Source organism: Pelecanus crispus, chromosome 21 (genome assembly GCF_030463565.1).
Source record: "Pelecanus crispus isolate bPelCri1 chromosome 21, bPelCri1.pri, whole genome shotgun sequence".
Classification (NCBI taxonomy): domain Eukaryota; kingdom Metazoa; phylum Chordata; class Aves; order Pelecaniformes; family Pelecanidae; genus Pelecanus; species Pelecanus crispus.
In genome coordinates, this window is record NC_134663.1 from 6,039,719 (window position 1) to 6,062,522 (window position 22,804).

Sequence of the window (22,804 nt, forward strand, 5' to 3'; positions counted from 1 at the left end):
GTAGCTCACCGACTCTCACCAGCGCTTGCTGGTTGGAGCCCTGTGTAACGCTGCCATCGAGGGTCCCGTTTTTGTGCCTATGCCTGACTTGGACGTCCACACCAACCTCTGGAAGAGACTTTTCCCCCAGCCCCTACACAACTGCCGAGCGTTGTTTTCACTACGAAAATGTGGTTCTTGTTTGGCTTAGCAATTTATTTTTTTTAGCTGTTGGTATATAATCCTGTTTTGAAGGCATCACGCTGAGGTTAGAATTTGAAGGCACAAATACCGATGTGGCCTACACCCAATTCTGTCCCTCGTTATGTTCTAAATTAGGCTACTGTTGGCTTGAATAAGAGATACCTCTGCGGCCTCAAAGAAAATAATTTCTTTCTTGCTCTCTGTGTAATTGGAGATACATTCCTTCATTTTGGTGGGAGAGGCGGCAGAGCTTTTTCCAGTTCCACTGAAGCCTTCTGCTCAGGGAAGGAAAAATTGTCTTACCCAGTACAACAGGCTAACAGAAGCACTCAGGCTTGGTTTTGTGTTTAAATGCCTCCTGTTGTGTTCCTGATGTTTCAAAAAATGAATAAACAGTTTGTTTCTGTACCTTTGGCCATGACTGTATATGCTGGGGGTGGTAACGTGAAATAACTGTGTCCTTGGGGATTTTTCAACAACTTCTGTGCTCCACGGGTACTTTTTCTCCCATGCCTGGACCTCCATGCCCCAGCTAAGTGGGGAGGGGCTGCAAGGAGATGTCTTCTAGCTCCTCAGGCTCCGAGTGGGGTGCCCGGGGCCCCGTCCACTCCAGCGGCTGCTGGGGGACCGGGCTCCTGCTTGTTAGACAGAGGCAAATCCATTGCCGCCATCTCCCCCACCTCTCTGGGCAGCCTGTTCCAATGCTTGGCCACTCTTTCCATGAAGAAATTTCTCCCAATATCCAACCTAAACGTCCCCAACGCAGCTTGAGCCCATCTCCTCTCGTTCTATATCACTTGTTACTTGGCAGAAGAGACCAACACCCTCCCGTCAGGAGCTGCAGAGCGATCAGGTCTCCCCTCAGCCTCCTCTTCTCCAGGCTGAACACCCCCAGCTCCCCCAGCCGCTCCCCACCAGCCCTGTGCTCCAGACCCTTCCCCAGCTCCGCTGCCCTGCTCTGGACATGCCCCAGCACCCCAGTGTCCTTATCGCTTTTGCACCGTTGCTTTTTCCCCACAGCACTGGGGGGGCCCCTCCAGCTGCACCCCAAAGCCCCAGGGACCCCTCCCAGGCCCCCCCCCGGCCGCCCGCCCCCGCGCAGGCGCAGAGCGGAGTCGCCTCGGCGCAGGCGCAGAGCGGAGCCGTCTCCGCGCAGGCGCCCCGGCCGCGCCGCGCAGGCGCAGAGGCGCGGTGGCCATGGCCGCCGCCGGCCGTTGCTGAGGCGCCGCTGTCGGGCGCGGCGCCGTCCCCGCTGCCTCCCCGCTCCGCTCCGGGCGGCCCCATGAGGAGGCGGCGGCGGCGGCGGCAGCGGCAGGGCGGCGATGGGCTCGCTGAGCAGCCGGGTGCTGAGGCGGCGGGTGGGCCTCCCGCGCGGCGAAGGGGCGGCCGGGGACGGCGGCGGCCGGGGCGGCAAGAGGAAGCGCGGCGGGGCCGAGGGGCCCGGTGACAGCGACAGCGACAGCGAGGCCGAGCGGGAGGAGCGGCTCCTCAACACCCCCCGCAGGTGCGGGCTGAGGGGCGGCCGGCTAAGGGGCGGCCGGCGGTTCCGAGGGGCTGCGGGCCTCGGTCGCGGCGGTGGGGCTGTGGCGGGCGGCGGGAAGGGGCTGGCGGCCCGGCCGGCCTTGGCCCGGAGGTGGCGGGGCAAGAAGAGGGGGCTGCGTGGGGCTGAGGGGCCTGGCAGGGGCGGGGGTGGGTGCCGGGCTGTGGGGCAGGGGTTGGGACACTCGGGGACTGAGCCCCGCTTGTCGTGCGGGGAGGAGGCGGGGGGAGATGGGGGAGTCCCCATCCCTGGAGGGGTTCAAAAAACGGGCAGAGGTGGCACTTGGGGACATGGTTTAGTGGGCATGGGGGTGTTGGGTTGATGGTTGGACTGATGATCTTAGAAGGCCTTTCCAACCTTAGTGATTCCTAGTTTTTACTTTCATTAAAAATAACCCCGCTACCAAGCCAGGAAACATGAAATTGCAGTTCTCCCCTTAATTGGTTTAGTGGTGGACTTGGTAACGTTAGGTTAATGGTTGGGCTGATGATCTTAAAGCTCTTTTCCAACCTAAACGATTGAGGAGCTGGAGCGTGTCCAGAGCAGGGCAGCGGAGCTGGGGAAGGGTCTGGAGCACAGGGCTGGTGGGGAGCGGCTGAGGGAGCTGGGGGTGTTCAGCCTGGAGAAGAGGAGGCTGAGGGGAGACCTGATCGCTCTCCACAACTACCTGACAGGAGAGTGTAGTGAGGTGGGGGTTGGTGTCTTCTCCCAAGTAGTTAGCGATAGGACAAGAGGAAATGGGCTTAAGCTGCGCCAGGGGAGGTTTAGGTTGGAAATTAGGAAAAATTTCTTCACGGAAAGGGTGGTCAAGCATTGGAACAGGCTGCCCAGAGAGGTGGGGGAGTCCCCATCCCTGGAGGGGTTCAAAAAACGGGCAGAGGTGGCACTGGGGGACATGGTTCAGTCTAGTCTACCCTTGATTGGTTTAGTGTGGGCTTGGTAGTGTAGGTTAATGGTTGGACTTTTCCAACCTAAATAATTCTATGATGATTCTGTGAGATGGAGGGAAAAGGCTGGCGGTGGGCCTGGGCAGGGTTGGCTTTGTGTTTGCTTTGGGAAGGTCCCCACAGCAGCTGCAGTAAACGAGAGACGGGGAGTGAGCGGGGAAGTCGTGGGGGCGATCAGTCTGTTATGTGAAGGAAAGAAAAAACCCTGTCTGGTGCTTTATACTTAGCGTTGCTTCTGTAACGGAAAAGTTTCAAGGGGTGTGTCTCTGTTTGCCTTTTTGTGTAGGAAAAAACTGAAAAGCACTTCTAAGTATATTTATCAGACTCTGTTTTTGAACGGGGAGAACAGTGATATCAAAATTTGTGCTCTGGGAGAGGAGTGGAACTTGCACAAGATATATTTGTGTCAGGTAAGTGGTTTCTTTCTTACTGGCAGTAGAAACTGATTTTTAACAAAAGCATATCCTGTAAATGTTAAGTATGACTTGAGCTTTTTCCCTTGGTTTTTTTTCCCCCTTATATTTCTGACTTATCACTCTGTGGATGCAAACAGTTAAACAACTTTTGTTGTGCTTTTGATAGCAATGTTAGGGAGCTTAGCTGTAGCTTCGTGTTTGAAAAGTCTCTTCGCTTCCGTCTCTTGCTGTTTAATTTTTTTAATCTACTCGTCTTAACCTTGGCACATCCTTTGTGAAAACGGTCCTGAAAGTTGTCTTTTGATGTCCCGAGAACACATTCTTGTTTGCTAAACAAATGGCTGAGAGTCTCCTGCGATGTTAATGTTACTGCAGAGCAAAGAAAGCGCTTCCAGGATGGGTTTGTAAAGCGCATGCGAACCCAGTTCAATTTTACTGTTCATTGGGACTCAAGTGTGGGAGCCTGAAGTGAAATTGCTGGAGCTGGGTCTCTGTGTTTGTTGCGCAGCCTTCATCCTTGGATAAAGGCTTTCTTGCTGCTGCGTGAGAAAGATACGCACAGAAGCTTTAAAAAGGAATAAATCCTAGTGCGTACCGACAAAAAAGATGCTGTTTCTACAAGCATTTTATTCTGGACTTGTATTAAGGTGAAGTTCTTTGTGTTACTTTTCGTGTTTTGGGAGTGAAGAGTACTGTTATCTTTACTGTCTGTTCTCTTTATTACTTTTCCTGTGACAGAAGTGGGGAGAAACCATGGCTTTGTCTTGAAATATCTAATTCAGTTGTGCCGTTAACTGTAAAGTGGGAGTCTAAACTTGGAAGCAATTTATTTGAAGCGAGAAGAGAAAGTAACATCAGGTACTATACCTGAAAACGTGTGCACTTCTTTGTTAGCTGTAGTCAAACAGAAAGCAGTTTTGTGTGTTACAAGCTGAAGATGTCACTGGGAGGTGCTCAGCAGGTTGAAAGCGGTTTCTCTGGTGTAACAAGTGATGGTAGAAGCGAATTCTTGATTTTTTTTGTTGTTGTGTTAAAGCCGTGATTCCAGGGCAGGTACAGCAATTACTTCTGTTGGCCACAGTGAAGGAAACTTCATTGCTTTCTTGTAGGAAAAAGCCTTTTACATGCATTGGAACCTCTTAAAGAGCATAAAAGGAGGGCAGGGAGGTCATTTGTGTATAGCCCAAGGTTGCCCAGTGGCAGCCATCTCTGGATAGAACAGCAGGTGTGTTTGAGCAGGGAGGAGAGCTGGCAGACACAGCTGTAATTGTCCACTCGCTTTTGACTCTGTATAGCAAAGGGAGGATATGAGTGGGTTGGACAGTCAGACTTAGGTTCTGCAGCATAAACAGGGTGGGCACATTGCTGGTTTGTCCTTCGACTGTTCCTGGCGATGATGTTTTTAATCATCGCTGCGATTCTGTTGTTGCTGCGTCTCAATTTCGTGAAGCTAAGTCCTTAAAACTTAGTGTGGGTTGATGACTAAAATTTAATATTAAATCGCTTCCGTGGATGCTTTTTAACAGACTTTGAAAACTGCAATTTTGTTCTGTAGAGGCCTTGTTGTACAAGTGATGTTCTTGTGAAATGAAATTTTGTGGTTAAGTTAACCGTTCTCCTAAGTCAGGTTTCTGTTTCAATTCATGGTCTGTCCTTGCAATTATGTTACCATAGGTAAAATATTTTCGGATGTTAAAAATAACTTTCTTGATGAAATTATGACTCCTCCTCTTCCTTGCTGAGCAGACTATCTCAGTCTGAATGTTTCTGTTGCCCTAGTCTCTCAAGTTACTGCATTTAGTTTGATAACTGACGGTAAGGTGCTGCTCTACTGGTGAATGGCAGATCTGAGAAATGGAGGATTTCCTTTTTCTGGTACTGTTTACTAAAATGATAAATTCTCATGAAATTGAGGAGTTGATCTACAGGGCAAAGCTAAGGTAGCCTCGTGAGGATTGGTAAGATGAATAAGGTCCTGGTTTTGAGAGTGCTGTGTTGTACATCATCATAGTTAGGGGATATACCGAAGGTATAGAAATATTTACATAATCAAATAAAGTCAAAATTGGATCTTATGTTATTTGCTGCCCTGAGCTGAAATGCTGAGTTAAGAGGTCAGGGAATATGGTGCTGTACAAATAGACTTTATTTTTTTGATCTCTCAGGTAAACTTCAGTGAGTGATAGCATCTCATAATGGGCACATCTGCTGCTGAGAAGGAAAATCATGAATCCTAGTAGAGCAGTATATTTCACTTCATTTGGATGGAAACGTATCAAATTCTAGTTTTATATGCCTTACACTTTATAATAAAAGGTATATTTACATAAATGGTGTATGTGTATGTGTCCTTGGTATGAGACTACAACCTTGTACATTAATTTGTATGTCTTGCATGCATCCCCCTCCCGCCCCCAACACCTCAACTGGCATTCCCTAATGCCTGCAGGATTTGTTGTCTGCTGGTAACAATAAGGACTTAATTCTTGGACTAATTATATCCCATTGGTTTGTAGGAAAAGAGCTTATGTGGCTTTTCTGGCCCTTTAAAGCTCCTTACTTTGATTACAGACATGTAGTCCAAATTTTCTATAAGCGTTTTCACTTCCAGACACAGACCAACTACAATTAGCCCTTTCTCAAGTATGTCAGAATGTTTTAGCTTGTGAAAAGTTCCCTTAATACATTTTGTTCTGCATAAAGGTAAATATTAATGATTTTTCGTTCCACGTGCTGCTTTTGACAGTTTTAGTTTGAATAAAGTCTCTTACTTGAGTTCTTTTTCTCTCATCTTCCCTCATATAGTCGGGCTACTTTTCCAGTATGTTCAGTGGATCTTGGAAAGAATCTAGCATGAACGTCATAGAATTGGAGATTCCTGATCAAAATATTGATATAGAAGGTAAGTGGGAACCTTGTATTTTAATATAAATTCTGAAGGTAGAGGTTAAGTTGAACCTGGGAGGAAAAAAAAAATCCCTGAAAATATATACTTTTTTTTTTTAAGAATAATTTTCAAACTAGTAAATAAGAAACTTAAGAGAATGAGTTCTGTACTCATTCAGCTTTGAGCTTAACTCGGGTCACCAATAGAGTAGAATTCATTTTTGTACGTCTGAGTTGGGAAGCGCAGCTGAAAAGCAACCACTTGTCCTGTTGCTTCAGCATCGGTGCTCTTGAGATCAATGTGTGCAGCTCTTGTGGAGACCCCAGTGTTGAGGGCGAATCGCATCTTCCTCTGTCTGGTCTTGAAAAGCTGCCGAGCGCAGCGCTCGCAGGGGACCGATGTGAGCTGGCAGAATGTTTTGCTATGGTTCCAAGCACCACGGAGCGAAGAAGTAGTGTTTTTCAGAAGAGTTACAGAGAAACTTCTAACATCATAGTAGTATCTCAACATCATGCTAGTGATCAATTGGCGAGAAGGGTCGTGAGGTTTAGCTTCTTTTTATCTGGTTTTACTGCTCTCCACATTGCTCTGTGGCATGACTTGGTGGCTGTTTTAAGATGAATATTCTGTTTAAATAGTGAAGAGGTCTGTATTTTATTGGTTAATACCATGTTTTGTGTTTTCTGTTAATGTGCGTGCTTGGGCTGGTAAATACTAGCTTTTTATCCAGAGCAAATAAGATTGTAGAGAATGTGTGCACTCAAGTGGCTTGGTTATATTTAAGGATTCTTTTAGTTATCCATGCTCAATGTCCTGTCTTTGTTTGACACTTGTACTCTTTCCAGCTCTACAGGTGGCTTTTGGCTCACTGTATAGAGACGATGTGTTAATAAAACCCGGTCGAGTAGTTGCACTTTTAGCAGCAGCCTGCATGCTGCAGCTTGTAAGTAATAAATATGCAATATTTTCATGCTTTCTTTTCTGATAAAGATAACAGTTCATAACATACTCGCACACATGTACTGTTTCAGTCGGAGGAATGAATCATCTTTTCATACTAAGTGGGAAAAAACCCCAAACAAAGCACAGTGGTTTTATTTAAACATACTATGACTAAGATTCAGTTGTAATATTAAGTGCCGCTTTGAGAATCCTATCTAGAAGTATATTAAATTATGTTTTAACAGCTCCTTTGTTCTACCCTGAAGCTATTCATTAAGCTCTTCTTTCATGTGATATATTCTTAAGAAAAATCTATTTTTCTGAGGAACATTGGTTTAAATTTTCTGGATAGCACGGCATAGGTCACTGTAGCACGTGTGACTGGTAATTGTTCAGGCATGAAAATTTGTATGAACTGCACGATCTTTGACACCTCCTGTTGGGAAATTAAAACTTTGAATATTTGTGGGTTTTTTTCCTCCCCAGGATGGCTTAATCCAGCAATGTGGTGAAACAATGAAGGAAACCATTAATGCAAAAACTGTGTGTGGTTATTATAATTCAGCGGGGACATACGGGTTAGACTCTGTGAAGAAAAAGTAAGAATTACTTTCTCCAAACTGCTTTGTACATTGCTAATTAGAAGTGTGAATTTACAAATAGTAAAATAATGCCCAAGTTGTTTGGTTTTGGGTGGTTGTTTTTTTTTTTTTTTAAAGCTATCTGACTTGGACTCTGCTTGTCCTATTTAGTTTCCGAGTTTCTACTATAATCAGTTACCTTAAAATTGGTGTAGATGATGGTAGATGGATTGGCCTGCGCTGTGCACAAATTAGTTACTGAAGTGTGTTAGTAAAGATGATGTGTTTGGTCTTCAGTGTGACAGTGAAATAATACTTGTGATCATTGACTGTTTATTGCAAAGCTGCTTTAATATTCAGAACTTAAGCTTAACTTTATCTTAATTAGGAGGGATAATTACACATTTGGGAGCTGAATGCTGAGGTTAGTTCTAACTGCTCCCTTCTGCTGTGAATTAGTGTGTTCTCGGAGATTTTTGTGGCATTATTAGTACTTTGAATGTGGCTTTCACTGTACCCCGAGAGAAACTAAATGCAACTTTAAGAGTTACAGAAAATTTTGGAAAATTTTATGGTAAACTTCATCTTTTTGAAATAACCCTTTTTCATATTTTTATACATTCACGTGTGGGGTTAAAGCAGTATTTCAAAATTATGTGGTACATAATCAGGCTTTGTGAGCCTGAGCAACTGTTGCAGGAATGTTGACATATATAAGAAAAAAATGAAGGTGCTAATTCTTTGCTTTTAATCTAGGTGCCTTGAATGGCTCTTGAATAACCTGATGACTCACCAGAGTGTTGAGCTCTTCAAAGAACTCAGGTATTCAGGCTTCAGTTAACTTTGAGTGACAAAGTACAATTTCTTCCAAAGTATATAGCTCACTACAAATGACTTTCTAGGCTACTGATGGTTGCTTGTTACCTAGCTTGCTGTCTTGGTTTTGTCTATATTGTCTCATAGAACTCTTACGACTTTTTTTTTTCAGCATAAACCTCATGAAACAGCTGATTAGCTCTTCTAACCTGTTCGTGATGCAAGTGGAAATGGACGTGTATACTGCTCTCAAAAAGGTACCTGGCAAAGGGTCTGGCTGGGGCTTTACGAAGTTGAACTCCTGAGTAGTAGTTGATTTGTAACACAGTGAGAATTTTAACCTTTTTGGTACTTACTGGAAGTATTTAATAGAATATCAGAATCTTTGTAGGAATGAATGCATTATGAAAATGTCCTTTTAATACTGCATGTATTACTTGAAAACTTCTTCAATTAACTCACTAGAGTTTGTTTATTTTACCTAGTGGATGTTCCTTCAGCTAGTGCCTTCTTGGAATGGGTCTTTGAAACAACTCTTAACTGAAGCTGATGCCTGGTTTGCCAAGCGTAGGAAAGGTAGGATTAATTGGCATGGCCTTGGATTGGGGAAGACATGGGTTGGAAGTAAAATATGATAGTCTTTCTCCACTTCCAAACTTTCTCCCGTTTTCTCTCGGAAGGTTTGCCTCTGCCAGCAGTCCCCGGCATCAGATTCTCAACACTGATAGCTTTTTCACTCTTTTGTCCACGTGTTCGAGTGAGCAGACATGGTCACTGGTTTTGCTTTGTTGCTTTTGCTATTGTTCAGTTAGGATAAGCTTTTGTTGCCTTCTTGCTAGAAGGCACTAGTGTGTTTCAAAAGAGGGAAAGTTTGGTCTAACATTTCTGCTGAAAGGATTTGTATGTAAGTAATTTCTTAATTTTAGCTCCAAAAGATGATTTGCCTGTCCATAATAACTTTCTCTGATCAATAAGTTAAAACTCAATCTCAAGTATACATGGGGTCTGGAAAATATTTAGGAAAACAAATTGTAATACAGATGCTCTGTCTTGCAGATTTTGAGGATGACATTGCATTCCTGGAATCGGAACAGGGGAATGCGTTCCTGTCGGTGTTCACACACTTGAGATTACAGTATATCATCAGTGACTTGGCGTCAGCCACAATTATTGAGAGAGATGCCCTGATACCCTCAGGTGAGTGAGCACTCAGCTGATGAATTTTGTGTGCCTTTCCTAGCCTGTCCTGCACTAGAGTAATTGAGAAGATCTAGGTGCATTTACTGCTCTGATCGCTCATGTGTTTATTTCCAACATCTGAACTGTGGCTGAAGATTCAGCAGAAGTTGAATGTTAAATTTACATGCATAAAAGTCTTACAAGATACACACGTAGGTGTGCTAAGCATTTTGTTCATCGGTCAGTTTATCAAAATACTCTATAACCAATGCATAGTACATTATCAGTGTTTAAGTGACCCCAGAGCCCCAGACATGCAAAAAAACTTTCCCTTTTGAGAGAGCAAAACTTGCTGGGACTCAACTGTTGTCTAGCCATTATCTTTCTAAAAAGAGCTAGGTAGATTTTGATAGGATTTGAATAATACCTGGAAATGAAAACCAAAAGGACAAGATGCTGTGAACTCTTCTCCCATCTTCAAAGACAAGTGTTATTTACTGGCAGGTATTTAGGACGTTTTTGGAGGAGATAGGATATTTACGTATTCTGCTCTTGTCCTTTTATTTGCATTTTAACTTGGATAAAATACATCCTCATTCTAGGTCCTGGTGCTTTTTGAAGCCCATAGAGTGAAATGCCATTTAATGTTATTATAGATTGCTGCTATTAACATTACGTTATCACTGAAAAATAAAAAGCCCCATCCTCATCTTGCTGCTGAAGTCTGAGTTCAGAGAAAGGCTTTGTTCTTTGCTTGAAAGCTGTGTAAACCTGGCTGCTGATAGATGAATAAGACTAGAAATGAGTTACCAAGTTGGGCTTTCACTTACAATGCTTTTCCACTGGTTTTTCATGAAAATGGTTTTTCATGTCTTTTATCACGTGAAACACCTGCCCCTCCTTCTTCTTTTTCCTTTTTTTTTTTTTTTTAAAATGTATTTTTATTTTTCCTCTCCCCAGAGTTAGCTGCGCTCCTTGTAACAGCGCTTGAACTTCTCATGCACTGCCTTTGAATTTGGCTCCTGGTATCCTTGTTCCATATTTCACTCTGTTCAGTGTTCCCTTATGAGAGTTGAGTCTTAGCATTGAATTTTGCATCTTAACTCTCTGATGTCTCCCCCCCCCCAGCTCTCATGTACACAGCTTTGATTTTTTTTTTCCCATATCCATCCACAGTATAATTATCCATTCATCTGTGTCTCTGTGATGTCTATTTATAGGTATAATTGCCAAATGTCAGTTAGGACTGCTTTTATTGAGCTGTTTATCACTCTCATTTGTAACTTCTTGACAACTGCGTTCTTGTCATCTGTCCATACTTTTAGCCTTGGGGGTCACTTTGGACTCTTGCCATACGTAAATATTTAAGCTGTCTTTGAGTTACACTGCTATCTTTCTCTAAAATTTTTTTTTTTTTTCACCTCATATTGGCTTTTTCCTTCATGCCACCACAGTTGTCAACACAATGATGATATAATGCCAAAACAGACTTGTCGGGATATTTCTTTTGAAGCCTGCTAGCCTGGTCAAATTGTTAGATGCTTTTAACACTTTCTTTGCCATTAATTTGATGTAGTGAGCATCACTTTACTCAGTTTGTCTGTCTTGTACTGCTGTATCCTGTCTCTGCCAGAAAAAACGGTTTAGTTGCTCTTTGTAGCTGAATGTGTCAATAACCTCGAGCACCTCCTTCTCACACTTTGACATGTTTGAAGAATGCAGCCTTCAGAAGCTGAATTACGACTTACGAAACAGGGGGCACCTGTGGGGAGAGGGTAGGGTCCTTTCCTTACTAGAAATCTGTCAAACCTCTTGAGTGAAAGTGAACAATTACTCCTTAAATGTACTGGCTTTTCCTGCTCCCAGTTCTGGTTTAAATTAATACCTTCGTAGATGGAGAAGAGACTGTCTTCTGCACTACTTCTGACAAAGTAGAATACAAAGGAACTCGGTTATCCTGTGCTCAAAACATCTATTTAAAAGTGTTCTTCGAACAGCAGGTGGAGGCAGCGCATTAGAGAACGCTGCGTCGAGCCGAGGTGCACTTCGGGTGACTGGTTTGGTCAGTTATGTCCAGCAGATGGGGCAGTTTTTGACTGGTTTTTCCCAGTGATAAAATTTTATATTATGCATAAAAATCCTGGCAGAACAGATCTGATCTTTGATATGATATCTCTTATGTGCCTAAGTGATGTGTAAAGCAAATATAACCCACCCTATATAAGACTTTTATTGGTACAGATTATAATCAAAGTGCAAAGGCATCTCCATTCTGTAATAAAAAATATGGTAACTTCGGGTGAAAGACCTTTTAGATCCTTTGTTTAACAAAGGAGAACTGTGGATTATTTCCTTGTCAAGTGGCTTTCTCAGCATGTGGCTAAGATGTTGCAAACCAGAAACTTGCCAGTACTACACTTGATTTCCTTCTCTTAATGCTGCTGCTGTTATCACTTACCAGAACTGTGATGGGCAGCCGTTTCTTAGTGTTCTTCAGTGGATAAATTTTGTATCTGTACTCAAAACCAGAAGCCCTTTATCTATGTACATCAGACGAATAATGTTTCTTAAACTGTTACAAGATTAGTTGCAACTTTGAGGCTGATTTGCTTGTGCTTATTGCAAAAGAATGTGTAATTTTCACATAGTTCACAAGGTATTAGAGAGCAAAATGTTTACTCTTTCGTAGTTAAACAGTTGGTAAGCTGTGATAAGTGCTGAAATAGGCTTGGTTGCTTTGTAGTTGCACAGTGGGAAAGGTAGTGTGATGACATCGAGTGTGTGGTTAGTGCAGGAAGAGTATCTGATGTTTACGCTCTACTGCTGATTATTAATTAAAAAAAAGAAAAGCTTCAATTTCAAGAGAACTGGGGGAGCTGGGAGGGAAGAAGAGCATAATGTGGAGGCCTCTGCATGTGTAATGAAGTGCTGCTAGAGTTTAATACTCGATAGCCCTTGTAATCTGTTGATACTAGTTTGTAGCCAAAAGCCGCGTTAAGATCAGGAACTTTTGCTCATTTAAAAAAGGAGGCTTAGATAAATATCGGTGGTGCGCTTTCAAACAGATTATTGGCTACCAGCACCCAGTATTTGAGCTGATTGTATCGTACCTGAGAGAGTCTACAAACGTGGAAATTGCGGGGTAGTTTGTATTGTAGTGTAAGCCTCTTAGATTATGCTAGATGAAATTGTTCTCAGGGAGGTAAAGAAGGCAATCATGTTGAATAGTTGAAAGAAATGGTGTAATTTTTCTTTTTTTAATACCCTTTATGTGTGTAGGACCTGCAGGAGAAAACTGAAATACTGTATTAGGAGTTCACGACAGAGAGTCTGTTCTTGTTTGCATAGAAAAGATGTCAGAGACAGAAATACATAATGTGTCTGTAAGCAAAGTGTTCATTGTTCTGTTTTACCTGGTAACTTCTGAACACTTCCTACACAGTATTTTCCCTCTTAATGTTTACAAATGAGCAGATGAACTGCAGCTAAAATTACATATGAAATACATATGTACATATACAAAAATAGAGAAGATGCTCTATCTCCTGATTTTTATTTTTATTTTTTTTCTTCTAGCACATCCATTCTCTGTTCCTTATCTGTGTAGTTTTCCTTAAATCATTTTTGTACTTTGTTGTACTTCAGTTAATTCCCATTTTGGTCCTGTCGCAGTCTGAATCTTAACTCTAGAGTTAGTAGGGCAAGGGCTGGTTTTAATTTTTGCATCTGGGACTTCTAAGGCGATCTCAGCACTATGATCTCACTTCTCCCTTCTATCATCTTCATCAACTACCTGTTTTGTTTTCGTGGTAACAGTGGTTCTCACTGTTTCTATCGTCCCAGTCCATTCCTCCATAGCGTTTGTTCTCATACGTGACCTTGCATACTTGCCCCTGCTCATTATCTTGACTAAGAACTTACATACTGTTCTTTTGGGTGCCTGTGATCCCTCTTGTGTAACTGACTTACAAGCTATTAGTTTTTGTTCTGTTTTATCTCTTGGTTGCAACTGTTAAATTAATACAGCCAGCAAAATCTTTATGGTGTTCTCAGAGGAAGACATGATTTATGTTTATTCCTAGTAGGGGACAATTTCTGTTTGTTTTTACCATATCTGTGATAAGTCATTGTTTCTTTTATCCTTTGATTATGTTTTCGTCTTGTTTAACTTGTGTAGAATCCTGTTGGGGATTCAGAAACGGCGTCTTCTCCCAAGAGCTTGTTAACAAGCTCCTTGGCTTAACACAACTTCGCGCGCCCAGAACATGTATTGAGTTGCATCACTTCTGGCAATTGTGAACGCCTGATAAGATGAATATAGTCCTGAGTTACTTAGCGTTAGTTGTTGATTTTTATCTGTACCGCTGCTTCTGTAGTTGAGGCCTGGAGATGAGTAACACAAGTGTGTTATCAGGTGGTGGGTTTGCATAGGCCATCCAGTTAACAAGTGTAACCTTATTATTTCAATGTAATTTTATTTCCATATTTCAAATGTTTATGAACATCCCCATTCCCAGCTCCAAAGACACCACCAAGCTTATTTATTTTTTTTTAATTTTAGAATGGCTGTCCTCTGTTTACAAACAGCAGTGGTTTGCCATGCTCAGAGCAGAACAAGACAATGATATTGGGTAGGTATATTACAGGCTTTCCTTTATTTCTTTCTTAAATTAGAAACCTTCCTCTCATATAAATTCTGACATGATTAACTTTTGGAGTTTTCATTAAGAAGAGCGGGGGGGAAAGCATACTTCAGTGGTTTTAAACTCTGTGTTTTCTGTGGAGCCGTCTGTTCCCTTGGGCTGGCTGATCTCCTGTACTTTAAAACAGTAGAACCCTAGAAAACTTGTGTAATGCGACCAGAGGTAAACGCTGGGGAGGGATGTTCTGTATTTTCTTTTATATTGTTTAATGCTTCTCACTGGTACTTTGCCTTGAAATACATGTTGAGGCTATGAAACAGTAACTTTTTAGCCTTCCATTTTAAGGGCAATTTTAGGAAAAGTACTGCAGATGGAGAAGAAGCTTTTTCTGTCCTGCTTCCTTCCTCCCTGGGCTAGGTGGGCAAGAGTTTGTGGTGCGGTGTAACTAACCGTATTGGTGTGGAAGGCAATTTGCTGTTTTTTTTGTTTATGCAGGGACAACTGCACGCTAACCTTTGTTCCTGCCTCTCCCATCCTAGCCTCCCAGGCAGCGCGCGAGGGCCCAGCACCCAGCAGGGCTTGGCATCCTGTGACCTGTTCACCTCATTCCCTTCTAATTTCACAGCCTTTCCCGGACCCAGTGTTTACATTTGATAGCTCTCTTCACTGCCAACACCTCCAGCTTTTCCCAGGCAGTGCATCCTTCACTGCTAAGACCCTCTTCTCTCTGTAATCCTCCTATTTTATATCCTACCTTTTCTCCTTCCTAGACCATGTGCTGCACTGTGGTGGCATTGCATTGCCATTGAGGACATTCCATGACAATCACCGTGTTTCTGTGCCCTTTCAAAGATTTGCACGTAGCTGTACTTTGGGTAGCACCCTGACCTATGTCTGTGTGTGTAATGCGTAGCTGGGCTTCTGGAGCCTGTGCCTAACAAGGGTTGTCAGTGGTGGTGGCTCGAGCAGCGAGGCATGTTGATTTAATGTACGTTACGTGTATGCATGTGATCACAAACTGTTTCCCTTCCTTCTGCTTGCTTTTTGCCACGTTGCATTGAGCCAGGTCCCTTGATCTCAATACCGAAACTATGGCAAAATGCAACTGGGGGAGTTGTTGCTGCCTTTGTCTTCTCTCCTAGTTCTTGGCATGCTTTGTGGAGAATAAATGTCAGGTCAGGAAGCTGCAAAATGTTTGTTACCTTTCACAAACCAATAAACCAACTTCTTTATTTTCTTCCATCAGTTCTGTTAGCCCAGCATTTGCCGTTCTGAAGATGAGCATGTTCAATTGCAATGGTAGGCTTAACTTATTAATTGCAATCTGAAAAGCGTAAGAACCACTGTCCTGATTTGAACCAAAGGCCATGCAGTCTGTGGCAGTGTTCAGCAGTAGAGAGTTACAAATCTCCTGTCTTCCTTTAAAGTGAAGAGTGAGTGTTCTCTTGATGTACTTCACTGGCAGTGAGTAAAGGATTTTCCACCTGGAGGTTTTGGCTGGATCGTTGTTGAACGACCAACCACCAGTAGACCTGTGCTTAAATACGTACAGTTCTGGATTGAAACAGCTTATGCTTTAGCCCCAACACCCTGTGACAGTGGCTTCTGTGGCTTAATCGTGTATTATATAGGAAATATTTCCTTAATTACTTCATTTTGATGTTATCATGTAATAGGGTAAGAAATCCCCAAAACTCGGACTTTGGTCTTAAGAAGATCTTTAAGAAGTGGTTCTCTTTGTCAATAGCTGTACTTTAGAAAATGGTAGAGGTAAAGTACATAATTGTGCATCTCATCACTTCAGCTCCTAAAGACTAATGTTGCATGGTCACAGATTGTTTCTGATACTACTGTTTTCTTGGGAAGACTTCTTGTAATGCTGTCACTGATGTATCTAACAGTAGACGAACGTACATTGTGCGTTACCTTCTAGCTCATACGAGAACCACAGTTAATATGAAAGTGAGTATTAACATAGTCATCAAAATTCTGACACAAGATAAGACTGTGTATTTGCTTGGTTTTGATGTCTCTTGGTAGCTCACTGTAATGCAGTGAGAGTATTGTAATTGTCAGCCATCAGATACACATGCTTCTGAAAAAGTAAGCTCTCGTACAAAACTGAAGTGAAGATGATGGGGATCATACCAGCTTTTAAAATGAGCAACTTCCATGTTCAACTACAGTGCTGATGATTTCAGTGACTCTGGAATGAGCAGGGTATTTTTCCATGTTTTTCTCGCTTATCTAGGTTTCTTTTTTGCAGTATGGGATTTTTTTCTTTCTTTTTTTAAGACAGCTAAAACTGAAAATCTCAGGCAGACAAAGTTTTACTTTAACAGTAGACATCTGTTTGCCCAATCTCTTATTCTGGCATTCGTTGCCAAGGTCTTCCATTAATGGCGATGGGAAGAAGTGGGTGAGATGCAGTGTTTCTTCTCAATATGTCTTAGCTTCTGACTTTAGTAGTTGGCAAACTTAATGGTTCGAGGTAGCATCCAGGTTACTGTTTGTTTAATAGTCAATAATGGACTAATTGTCTTTGAACAGGGGGTTCTCTGGAGTTGTGTGGGAGGGAGAAGGTGGGGGGGTGCGCGCGCAGGCATGCCTGGAGCACTTCCCTGTAGTTATGTGCGGCTCAGCTGTAATGTTGCTAGTCCGTAGCATATCTGAGAAGATAAATATTATTTGAGATCACTCCTCTGTCTTCTACTGGCAAGCTGTAGTGCCACCCTGCAGTGAGATGCCTGTGGTTCGGAACTCGTGTCTTAGAAGGGAAGGCATGCAGCTGTTCCTTTGTATTAAAGCAAATATTTTGGACATTCGACCACCCTGTAGCTGAAAGAAAATTAAAGTTTTATAAGACCATCCTTTTATCCAGATCTGCTGCCCTTCCTCTCACACTTACTGCCTGGATCAGTATCTTAACACATTTTTTTTTTCCCCGTAGAGTTAAGGATGCAAACTTAGTAAGCTGAATGAAATGTGAAGTCTGACTCCCAGTGAGCTGAAGTAAGGCTCTATTTTCATATCCCACCTGGTGCATAGCATAATTGCACCTGCTTATTCTAGGGCTGCCAAAATGGAAATGATACTGCTTTGAAATGCGTGATGTGGTTTGCTCTTTTGATAACTTTAGAGAGGAGAAGAAAATGTTTCTCTTCTACTTTATGTAGTTTGCATTTAAAAGGACTAAACATTTTACTCTTCAGAATTTGAGAATTTTTTCGTGTAATACTGGAGTTTGTGACTTTGAACTGTAGCTGCGCAAGGTTTACTTGTTGTGCTAAAGTGGATCACTTTTTTTTTTAATTAAACATTTTTTCTGCGGCAGATGCAAGACAGATCTTTCAAGTCCATGACTGGAATCGTTTCTATTCTAATAGTCTCTTTGGCACTGTTTAAGAATGAAATAGAATAACTTGACTGTTCACTAAGTGTATGGTAGGCCAGTGTAAGCGGTTAAAGCTGGAAGTTTTGCATCTTCTGAGGCTGCTCGAGGAATTGCGGGGGGGAATACTAATGTCTGTCTGAACATTATGTGCTGATGTTTGTGAAATTTGTCACTAATTAAACAGAAATAAATCTTTTATCACCATTACTGAATTTAGGTCAGCTACATAACCAGTTCAGCTAGAAGATGTGGAAAAAGCACACGGGAGGTTCTTGGATGAATTTGGTTAGCATGATTAGCTTATTTGCTTAACTTACTCCTAAAATACTTAATCTTCCAGGATTGTTTTTTACAGAAACAGGGGGCGAAAAGACCACAGACTGAGTTTGTTCATAAAAGCTGTAGCCGCAAGTTCTTGTGGTGTGTGTAGCGTAGGAAAGGAACAGATGCTGCATTTCTTCTTGCTTATATAGCTTGAAGTATATTGTTTGATATTGCAGGTTTATAATGTAACTTGCGTGTGGGGGTTGCCTTTCATTGTGATTTATAATACTCACTTTAAGCGTTTGTCCTCAGTGTAACTTGAAGACTTTCTGGCAATGGTTGCTTATTTGGTTAATGATGCAATCGTGTCTAAAGTTAAGTGAGTAACATACCTCTGGTAAACCGGGGCTGATTTTACTTCTGCTGGCTCTGCAAGATTTTTCTATGTGTTGAAGCGCCAGTGGAAACTGTTGGGTTAAACAAGTTCACGTTGGTATAGGATGACAGAATCGAGAGGCTTGTGGCACTTCATGATCACTGTGGGTAAACTTTTTTTATATAGGCAAGTTGCATAACCAGCTGCTTGAGAAATCCCTCGCAGTCTTTCTGTGGGTGCTTCTTCATAGCGCTGCTATTCTGCAGAGTCCTGCAGCTGTTCCTGAGCAGTAGCACTCATTCATGTTTGTGCCTAGTAAGTCGGACTACTGACTTTAGGCTTTTTAGGAGGATTGGGGAATGCATGTCATTGCAACAGCTATTATTTTCTCATCTGGAAAGGTTCTTTTGTAAAAATCCTACCTAACTGAGGTTTATATTGCAGTTTTGTAGAGCAGTTGGCCGTTCGTGGGATAATTCAGGTTGGAAGGGATCCTGGGAGGTCATCTAGTCTAACCTCTGCTCAGAGAAGGGTCAGTTGTGTGCTCAGACCAGTTTACTCAGGTCTGCTCATCTTTCCCACGTTAAAGTACCGTACAAAGCTGTTTAAGTCTCCTTAAAGATGCACTTTTTTTGTAGGCCTCGGGAAATAAATAAAGAGGAACTGGAAGGAAACAGCATGAGGTGTGGTCGAAAACTCGCAAAGGATGGTGATGTAAGTATGGCATGTGGCTAAGTCTGTGCATAGCTGACATGTCTTAGACATGTTAGGTATTTTCAAAACACGCAGGTCTTAATTGTCAAACTGCATCAAAAAGATGTAATGGACATGGTACGTTAAAGAAATTAGTTTGTTCTCCCTAGAAGGATGAAAATGCTTGCTGTCTTTGTGATGAATAAGGAATTAGTGTTTTAATTGTGCTCTTGCGCTGCAAGCAAGCCCATGTTTGGAAAAACTTTTAGTGTGTGAAAGGAGGGAAGGTAGCCGTGACTTATTGTTTGAGACCTGTAAAATACATGCAGTTAAAATATAGCTCTGACCACTGATGTCTTATTCTTTTTAACCAGAAAAGGAAGCTTTAGAGATAAAATGCATAATAGCCACAGACAGAACCCCTGTGTGTTTCATATACGTATATGTGTCTTTAGGTAGCAGGTCTTGTGAAAAAACAGGAAACACGAGTGTTTCCCCACTGAGGTCGCTTAACTTAAGGCTGTTGTACCCAGGGAGTGCTTTAAGCATGAATGGGACATGTAGTTAAGTGCAACTCAGAAATACAGCACCAGTTACCAGATCGCAGAAGTATTTTAGATCACTTGTGTTAAATGTATTTTTGTATGTTTGGAAGGCAGCTGATACTAAGCTTGTCTCGTGTAGCCCTCTGTCTGCAAAGGCTGGCTGATAAAGTGAGTGGTTGCCTACCAAGATGTCTTATGTTTTGAATCGGTGTTGGCACGAATCCGCCATACCCCTCTCTGGCTGAGAATCCCATTCCCAAGCTTGACTTGTTGGAGAAGTGGCACTTAGCGTTGTAGCCAATACTCAGACTGGTTTGTTTGGTTTTTAACTTACGTTCTTCAGTACTGCTGGCGGTGGACTGGGTTCAACTTTGGCTTTGACCTTCTCGTTACTTACACAAATCGTTACATCGTTTTCAAACGGAATACGCTGAATCAGCCATGCAGTGGATCAGTCAGTCTGCAGCCTCGGAGAAACATAGTCTTCAGGTAAATGAGAACCAAGAAGGCAGACCCTGTGGTGTATGCTAAAATGTCTTACCGTAACGTAAGTCTTTCCATCTGTGCTTGCATTAAATTGTGTTGCCACCAAGTTAGTTACTTTTGAAAATGCTATTCTGTCTCCTTGTGAGAAACTCTTTGTGCTGGAAAAGCTAAGTTATGGGACGCTAAGTAATTTAACTGTTGTTATATCCCTAGGTTACGTCTAGCCTCTTTTGATAGCAGTGGGAAAATTATTTGCAGTAGAACAACAGGATATCGGATCCTAACCCTTGAGAAGGACCAGGTATGTTTGTGGATTTTCGAGCTGTTGAACTTGAGTTGTGGAGTCTAAGGCGTGGAAAAAATGCTGAGAACTCAACCATGCTTTTGAAGAGGAGTTGTTATCATTGCTCATGTGGAATTTCAAGTGTTCCCTTTATAGGTAGTGGAGGATTAAGCTAATTTGTGAAGTGTATTTGTGAAGTATCCTACTACAGTGGGATAGCGTGGATTTCATTAGCGTTGATAATAGTGAAATCTGTTCCCATGGTGCTGCTGATGCTAGCTGCTGTTTAGTGTTCTGCTGGACGACTGCTTGCTTTCCCAGACTTCCAACACTGTTGAGATTACCCATCTGAATAATACGTCCGTCAGGCTCCTGCTTATTTAGAGGCAAATTTGGAGTTTGTTTGAAGACTCTCTTGTATTGTAAACTGAAGAGTTAAAAGAATGTCTGCATATTGTTCAAGGGTGGTATTTCTTACTCTATTAAAAAAAAATAAATAAAAGCCTGTGAGAGGAGTGGAGTTTTCTTAAGAGAATGTGCCTGTTTCTGCCCATCTGTGACAGCAGAATTTAGTAAGGAATGTGAAAGACTTGATCATCAAGTTTCTTAAATCCTCAGCAGCAGCGATACGTAGATCGTGAGTACATAGAAAAATTTTCCTTGTAAATGCCATCCTTACTGTAGGATAAAGTTTCACTTTGCTACCCCAAAACCAGTTCCTAGAGTAAAACCAAAAAATTCCTGCCAACAAACTGTAATTTGCTTTAAAGTATAGACTGTTATGGATTGCCTGGTTGGTTAAATCTCCTGAAACTGATAGTGGCAGAAAAGTCTCCCTTTCCCTCCAGCATGCTTGAAGGTAAAGCTGCTCAGCCATTTCTGATGGTTGTTTTTGATGCAGAAGGGTTGGCAGCACTGGGTCAAAGGCTTAGAAGCTCTTTGAGAATATCGTATGTTAATATTATAAAACATCTGCTTAAGGTGAATTACGATCTTGGGGGTTTTTATCTTCTGCTTTTTAATACATAGTAATTAAAACGTATAGAATGACTTAGTATGCATCTTGTGTGCTTTTTGATGTACTTCCCTCTAACGGCGTGATTTACTGTGCAAATATCCACTGTGTTTGCTTTACAGGAGGAGATAGTAATGAATTTGGACAGCAGACTCCTGATCTTCCCGCTCTATATCTGCTGTAACTTCTTGTACACGTCGCCAGAGAAGAAGACTGACACTGAGGCACTGCTAGAAAATTCGGAAACCTGAGACCTCTTCAGTGGAATATAGTAGCACGTCTGTAACTCTGTATGCCTGCTTTAAGTTAAATGCCCTGCTGACGCACAGAGCTTTGACAACAAAAAAGGCCTTACACTGTAGCAAATATATATGGCCTTAGTATACTCCTATGCATATCTGAAGAGAAGATCAGAAATTATATAGGCCAAAACTAGTTATCCTTTTTTTTCTTTTTTTTTAATTTTATTTTATTTCTGTTCTGTGTCTTCAGACAGTAGCCATTCCGTGTTTGAGAAACTCACGCTTTTATTTTCTGGGCAAAAACTGAGCCAAATTGGAAATAGGGAATTTGTCTGAATGACATCTTATGAACTTACCTGTTGGATTCTGAGCACACATTGTAGGACGTGTGTTTTTTGTTAGTGTGTTTGTTTGGTTTTTTTTAATAACTGATCTGTAAATACCAGATCCATATCCAGCTTACTTTTGTGGTCCTTTTCCATTAGGGCCAAATACATCTGTGTAAATGTTGCCTGTCATCTTTTGTTAGTTATTTAACTGTACAGACTTTCAAACCTGCTTGTTTTTAAGCCTTTATTGCATCTCATACCTGTATATTTCTTTCTTGTTCTTGGGCTTTTTTTAATGTTGCAGCAACTATTTATCTTTTTTTTTTTTTTTAGCACGTGAATTTGCTAATAAGGATGCTCGTAAGTGAATTATTTTTTTCCATGTACTGAAAATACTCCAATGTACTAACCATCATTTGAGTCTATTAGCAGCAGCTTGGATTCTGCTGAATCCTTCCTATCTCACATGAACCAAATACCAGTTTTTAAACGTTGTTTTTTGTGACTTAAGTGTTACATTGGGAATATATCCCCTTTTAGCTCAGGAACTTGTGACCTTTGAGTGCCTTTTGAGTTGTATGTGTTAACACGAACTTCACATCAGTTAAGCAAGGTCACAGGATCCAAAGTAAGAGCTGGGAACAAGGGATTCCTTTTCAGTTGGATTGACGAATGAGTCAAGTGTAAGAGGTACACTGTATTTGTTCTTTGTATGTGTTGGGGTTTATGTTTGTCTATTGCAATTTTGAATTCTTACAGCAGGATTTTTGGATTCAAAGCGGGAATTTTGCCTCTTTAGTAGCCTATTTTTTTAATGTTGTCAGAAAAGTATAAAACCATTTGTACTTTATAACAAGGATAAAAATGTGCTAGGCAAGACAGAAAAACATGGCAACTTGTCAATAAATGATTTCAAGTGGAATACTCACCAGTGTCTATCCTTTTCTGCCGTGAACAGCATTTTCTGTTGGATTCAGCCCATGGATGCACCTCTGTATAATGTTGCGTCGTGTTATACTTCTTCAGAAGCAGAAAGCAGAGGC

The 22,804-nt window shown here is 41.9% G+C and overlaps 1 protein-coding gene across 1 annotated transcript; it reads left to right on the forward strand.

The window, feature by feature from the left end:
• The first annotated feature begins 1,505 nt into the window (after window positions 1-1,505).
• Window positions 1,506-22,689, forward strand: GMCL1 (germ cell-less 1, spermatogenesis associated). The gene is made up of 14 exons (XM_075724007.1): window positions 1,506-1,687; window positions 2,957-3,080; window positions 5,892-5,988; window positions 6,819-6,916; window positions 7,402-7,514; window positions 8,253-8,318; window positions 8,485-8,569; window positions 8,798-8,888; window positions 9,369-9,509; window positions 14,053-14,122; window positions 18,807-18,882; window positions 19,750-19,895; window positions 20,106-20,193; window positions 21,313-22,689. Exons 1-14 carry the CDS (start codon window positions 1,506-1,508, stop codon window positions 21,439-21,441), a joined length of 1,506 nt encoding a protein of 501 aa, XP_075580122.1. The 3' UTR covers window positions 21,442-22,689.
• Window positions 22,690-22,804: the final 115 nt, after the last annotated feature.

Bases quoted from the DNA above. Each gene is read 5' to 3' on its own strand.
- GMCL1 (XM_075724007.1), top strand. From the start codon at position 1,506: ATGGGCTCGCTGAGCAGCCGGGTGCTGAGGCGGCGGGTGGGCCTCCCG. The intron at 6,917-7,401 runs GTAAGTAATAAA...TTTCCTCCCCAG, and splicing joins CAGCCTGCATGCTGCAGCTT to GATGGCTTAATCCAGCAATG. The intron at 7,515-8,252 runs GTAAGAATTACT...CTTTTAATCTAG, and splicing joins TTAGACTCTGTGAAGAAAAA to GTGCCTTGAATGGCTCTTGA.